General features: G+C 40.0%; 1 protein-coding gene across 1 annotated transcript; it reads right to left on the reverse strand.

Moving 5' to 3' along the window:
- Positions 1–314: 314 nt before the first annotated feature.
- On the reverse strand, positions 315–6005 carry NDUFB1 (NADH:ubiquinone oxidoreductase subunit B1). Its single transcript, XM_061182818.1, has 3 exons — positions 5900–6005; positions 1361–1505; positions 315–424 (listed from the first exon to the last, which is right to left on the reverse strand). Exons 2-3 carry the CDS (start codon positions 1495–1497, stop codon positions 388–390), a joined length of 174 nt encoding a protein of 57 aa, XP_061038801.1. The 5' UTR covers positions 1498–1505; positions 5900–6005; the 3' UTR covers positions 315–387.
- Positions 6006–6430: the final 425 nt, after the last annotated feature.

Consider the following 6430-nt stretch of genomic DNA (forward strand, 5'->3'; position numbering starts at 1 on the left):
TTTTTTGAAGAAGTTTTTAATTTTGATAAAGTACAATGTCTTGGTTTTTAAAACTGGTTCATGCTTTATGTATTGTATTTAAGAAATCTTTGCTAAATTCAAGGTCACTAAAATTTTCAGCTATTGATTTCTGCCAAATAAAATCCTAGCATCATCCTTTTAGAGCGCCTTTGAAGAACATGGTTTGAAAAAATTTTTCTGAAAAATTGAGCCATATGATTCAGTGATTATTTTTTAATTACCAAGTGTGTCTGTTACTTGAAATGGGAAAGATTATTTCAGCACAAAAAGACTCACACTTCAAAGTCTTCAAATTAAGTAATGAATGTGTTTTTATTTCTCTTATAATTTAAAAACTGTGAACATTCTGTAATTCAGCAGCAGCCTTTACTTCCAGGTGACTTCTTCACTGGGTCTTAATTCCCTGCATGGAAAGAAAAAAAAGGAAGAAAAAGCAAAAGTGTAAATAAAACTTTTACGAGAGGATAAAAGGGAAAGTCAGAAGAATATGGATTCAGTATTTTATATTGTATTAAACTGACCCATTTAAAAGTTTTTATTAGATTCAACATATTCATTCTATTCTCTCATGATTTTAAACTTTTACCATCTCTTCATTTTTCCAGATTAAAGAACTGTAATTTCTTAGTCTATCTTTATATGAAAGCAATTATCCTCTCAGTGAGTCCATTTAATGTTTTTTATATTCTTTCTACCTCATTTTATCTGTCTTGAAATCCCTGGCTGGAACCTTCTCTACACAACGCCTTTGGCTGCTGCTTGGTTCTCTTATCCCTTGAGCTTCCTCCTGCCCGGCCGCACAGTCAGCGGCAGACACCCTGTCTTGCTCACTCGAGCTCTGGTGCCATCTCCAGAGACACAGTGGGACCAGGCAGCTGCCAGTTGCTATTTCATCACCCAACCACCATGTCTAAAGCTCTCAACCAGTGTTGCTGAGAACACAGCACCAAGCCACAATTAGTGCCATTGTTTTCAGCTATATCATGGCCTAAGTAAGACAGTGTATGATCATATATGTTAAAGCACATAGAGGAGGCTTTGGCAAGCTGGTTTAAGACTGTTTCTACGTTAAAATGTACCCTGACTTAAAAAAAAAAAAAAGACTTTCAAAGATCTGAAATAGCCTGTTCAGAAACTAAAGACTTGTTTATATTCCAAAAGTACTCATAGAGTTTTGTCTAAGGATTAAGCAACAAACAAGACTACAAAATAATATCACTTAAATCTAAATCCTCAGGGGGGGAAAATTACCCCTTCTGTTTATTTTGGCACAAATGACATTAAGAAGAATACTTCTAAAACCTGACTGTTGGTTTAATAAAAAAATACAAAAACTAACCTTTTATATAACAGACTCTTGTTCCGGAAGGCAATTAGCTTTTCATCATTCTTTCTGTCTAGGTAACATCCAACGACAAATCCCACAGGGACAAGTATATGTACCCAGTGGTCACGCACAATCTGAAGTAAGTTCATCGTGAATGCTATAAAAAAAAAATGACCAGAAATATAACTGCCTTTGAAGTACCTTTTAAATCACATCTGAAACAGGAAGATAGCTCTAAATATAGGCTATAGATGTTAAAAGCATAATAAGCCTCTTTACATTTGTTTGGCATCAGAATGTAGTATACTACTTAAAATCTACTTGATGAAGATTATATAGGTACAATGATTAGTATAAAAATTATACTGCACTAAAGTCAATTTACTACCTTTTATTTCTAGCTCCACCAGTGATCTGATATAACACAGGAATGGAGAGAGTATTAACAAAATTCTACCTGCAAAAGCTCAGTATTTGCACCCTCCTAGTATTGATTTAGAACCTTTACATTTGTAAAATATTTTTAGAACCTCTCACAATGTTAAACCAAATATAATAGTATTTTGTCAGAAGCAGAATTCTTTCAAGCTGTAATTATTGAAAACTATTTTTTTAAAACTAATTTTTGAAAGGAAATGAAAACATATGAGAAATTAAAAAAAAATCATATTGAATAATGTCACAACAGATCTGGATATCAATTAAATGACTCTACAAAACATATGCGGACAGAGGAACTTACTTTTGTAGAATGACTACCATGTACCAGAGCCATCATATAGTCCAATATAGAATGCAAAATATTGTTATCCTTATTTTACAGATAAGAATACAGTTTAACCCCAATAGGTATTACGTGTAGATCTGGAATTCAAACTCAGGTTCATTCCAAAGCTCTAGCTCCTTCTATCATATCCAAATGCCTCTTGTAGAGACCCTTCCCCTAATTGATATTTATGGTACTTAAGACTTTTTAAGTGTTAAGAGTTTCTAAAAGGCAGAAGAGGAGGACTTCTTCATAGAAGAACTAGAAGTCATCATATGGAAAATGAAATTTGCAGTAATTCAATAAAAACACAGTTGAATCATCAATTTTCTGTAAAAATTTATATCTAAAGAGGAAATCAAAATACATATGTATGCACATGAATCTATAATAAATCAATCCTGTATTATGGCTGAGAAGACAGGACATCATAGAAGGATAATACATTACTGCTAACAAGAGGGCGTAGCACTAAACTGTGCCAGGATGATGTAGACTGGATTCCTGCTGCTCCTTCTAGGATGCTGGTTCTCACACACATTCTAATTCTTTATTTCTCACGCTTTACTATCTAAAGGCACTGGGTTAGGAAACGGACATGAAGTTAAGTCACACAATTACTACATACTGTCTTTCACAGAGTGTAATATTACACACAGCAGATTCCAGTCTGAATATCACCGATCTAGAAAATTATGATGTAAGTAAATGAGATGTCTGAAATAACTCCCCAGCTGATTTGCTGCAAATAGTTCTTGGACAGATAAATGTAAACGTAACCAATCTTACCTTATTCCTAGAAGATGGTGGTTCTCTTAGTATTGTACGTTTCCCTAAGTAGCATTATTTGCATTTAGATCCTTAAATACTGTTTGATAAGCATTTAGGTACTTTTTGTGATTCCGATCAAGTTAGCCACTTGTTTTATAAACTTGAGCCAGTATGGGAGTATGGGAATAACAATGCATGCCTTAATCAAATGATGTAACCTGGAAAGCACTAAACTACAAAATACTAGACAATGTAGGTCTCTAGAGAAGTCTGGGGGTCATCTATTCTCCCACCTGTCCTTATTAGGTTCCTCAAGTTTCTGAAGAGGTGTCAATTCTAACACTCAGCACAGCTGACTGTTAGGTAACTGTATTTAACCAACAAAAAAAGTGATTGCTGACTCTCAGCCCAAGACTTTTTAATTAATTAATTAATTTATTTATTTTTGGCTGTGTTGGGTCTTCATTTCTGTGCGAGGGCTTTCTCTAGTTGCGGCGAGCAGGGGCCACTCTTCATCGCGGTGCGCGGGCCTTTCACTGTTGCGGCCTCTCGTTGCAGAGCACAGGCTCCAGACGCGCAGGCTCAGTAGTTGCGGCGCACGGGCCTAATTGCTCCACGGCATGTGGGATCTTCCCAGACCAGGGCTCGAACCCATGTCCCCTGCATTGGCAGGCAGATTCTCAACCACTGTGCCACCAGGGAAGCCCCCAAGACTTTATTTATTTATTTAAAAAAAATTTTTTTTAATCAGTCATCAATTTTATACACATCAGTGTATACATGTCAGTCCCAAGATTGACATACCTCCTAGAGTAATGGAAATAAAAACAAAAATAAACAAATGGGACCTAATGAAACTTCAAAGCTTTTGCACACCAAGACTTTTTAAATAAGCCCATGGCCACCTGTGGGCTATAAGCCATTACTGTTGGCACTCCTCTAACAGGGCCAGAAGGCAATTCTGTCTGGCTTTACTCTAAGCAGAAGAGATGAGCCAAGCCCTTGAGACTCCTGCTGTATACAGGCTCTCACAGAGACTCCACAGGATTCAACTACCATGAATGGAAGCCTGATTCCATCCCAAAGACATAAACGGCAAATCTTAGCCCCACAGGCATATCACATTACAACTGTACAATCTACTACTAAATGGACTCTGGGACCCAGTGGCACTCAGCATAATTTGTCCTGTATATGTCACTGGGAAGACAAAGGGATGACCAGGGAAGACAAAGATTGATGGACATAAAAAGTGAGCAAGAATGATTCCCTAGAGAAAGGATAGGAGGGGGAACGTAGACAGGCTCTTGATCACGGGCTCAAGACAGTAAGATGGCTTCATCTGATGGGCAAAGGGCAGCAAGCATCTGGGACAGTCTCTAATGAGACAAGTCTAGGCTTGGATAAAGAGTGACATCCACATGGGTGCCCTCAACAGCACTGTACATGTTATTAGTGTCTTCTTTATATGAAGACCGCTCAAGAAAAATTTTGTTTTTACTTCGGAACTGGGGAGTAGCTATGCTATTCCTGAAACAAAACAAAACAATCTGGTTTTTATCTTATGGACTTAGGGAATTGAGTAACGGATGATGTATCCTTTGATACCACTATGATCCAAAATTTTTTCCCTACCTTTAGAAAGAGCTGACTCTTAGAGTACTCTCTGTAAGGCATGTTCTTAATGCTTTTCATAATCACCAATTCATGTAATCCTCACATTACTATACATGTATTAACTAATACAATGTCCCCAATGCAGTAGGAATATTTTTTTCAGATGAGGACATCCAGGGACAATCAACTTGCCTAAGGTCACAGATGCAGTAAATGGCAGACTGGTATTAAAACCCAGGCAGTCTGGCTCCTTGGTCCAAGCTCATTGGTGCTTTACTGTCTCTTACAGTAAGTATAAAGGTCAACATTTATATTAACCTTACTTTTGGCTTTATCTCGTTTTTCCTAATAAGGGCATAACTTGGAGATATCATGAGTTTGGTTCCAGACCACCGAGATAAAGCGAACATAGAGATAAAGCGAGTCACAAGGATTTTTTGGTTTCCCCGTGCACATAAAAATTAGGTTTACACTAGAGTCTATTTAAAGTGTGCAATAGCATTATGTCTAAAAATACAATGTACATACCTTAACTAAAAAACACATTATTGTTAAAAAATGCTAACCAACATCTGACAATGCAGGGTTGCCACACACCTTCAGTTTGTTAAAAATGCATTATCTGTGAAGCACGATAAAATGAGATATGCCTATATTACCTTTTCTTCAACCCAATTTTTTTCCGCTTAACTTCTAAAAAGAAACTTGTATATAGTGTGTATTTTTGTAAGCCCCTCTGAATTCACGCTGGAATAATATAGACGACTAGACATTAAAAAAATAAATTCTACTCTAATTAGTCCCTACAGCACTTTATATGTAGTGATCAAAAAGTGTCGACTTAACCTATAAGAAACACTTCTGGATGCATGCAGAAACGGAACTCCTTGAGGTCTGGAACCTCGTCTTAACGACGTATACGCCCTAGAAATCAAGCATCAGTATTACTTTTTTAAAAATTAAGTTTTGAAAAAGTGTGTATTTTGTGGAATGGTCGGCTCAAGAGGGTTGGGGACTTAGAAGAGAGCAAGGTTAGCTTCCAATCCTGAATAACGAGGAAGACAGAACTCTGCAGCAGTCCCTTCCCCGCTGCAGCCTAGGAGCCGTGAACCTAAAGATATTTTCCAGTTAGGACAGCCTCAGAGTACCCCTTCCCAAAGGCGCCAGGCGGGAACCGTGAGCGCAGCCGCCCACCTCAAAGCAATCCCTATTTCCTTGCCTTTCCCTGTCTCCTTCGCTGGAAGCCTCGGGAAGGCGGGCCGTTGCAGTCACGGGGAGGCCCAGACACCCCAACCCGCAGGTACACACCGCCGCTGAGGGCTTTCCTAGAGGTGCACCCTCCCCGCCTGCACAAAGCGGACTCTCGCCGCCTCGACCGCCCCGGATCGCGGACCCACCTGAAGCCTCGGGAGCAACAACGAGTCCACGACCTAGGGCGGCGGTGAGCCCAGCCTCCGGCGCCGGCGGAAGCTGCGGCCTCGGGACCCACCATTCGCCGCGCCCGCTCGAAGAGAGGGGTGGCTCCGAGAAATCATTCCTCTTCTTCCTTTCACTGCTTGACTCTTCTCATATTTCTTTTAGCTTCAATACATTGTAAATTCTTTAAAAATAAAACTTCGGCCCCAGGTGACGAGACTCGGTGTAAATGCCACCTCCTTCCTCCAGCTTAGTCCCTCCCACCCCCGAAGATGGTATCACCCTGGCTCTCCCCGCCTCCGCGGATCGCCTCCAGTTTCAAAATGGCGGCCGCCATTGAGGGGCTTCTGCTGCCTGATCGTCACCGGCGCTACTGAGCCAACCTCATCTTTTCTCGCTCTTGAACCTGGATGCGGCTAGGGGTTGGGAAGGGCAGTGGACGGCGTTGGGGGAGGACTGACGAGGCAAGTGGGGGCGGAAAAAAGCAGTGCGCCTTTGGATGGGGGAGGGAA

Source organism: Eubalaena glacialis, chromosome 2, assembly GCF_028564815.1.
Source record: "Eubalaena glacialis isolate mEubGla1 chromosome 2, mEubGla1.1.hap2.+ XY, whole genome shotgun sequence".
Classification (NCBI taxonomy): domain Eukaryota; kingdom Metazoa; phylum Chordata; class Mammalia; order Artiodactyla; family Balaenidae; genus Eubalaena; species Eubalaena glacialis.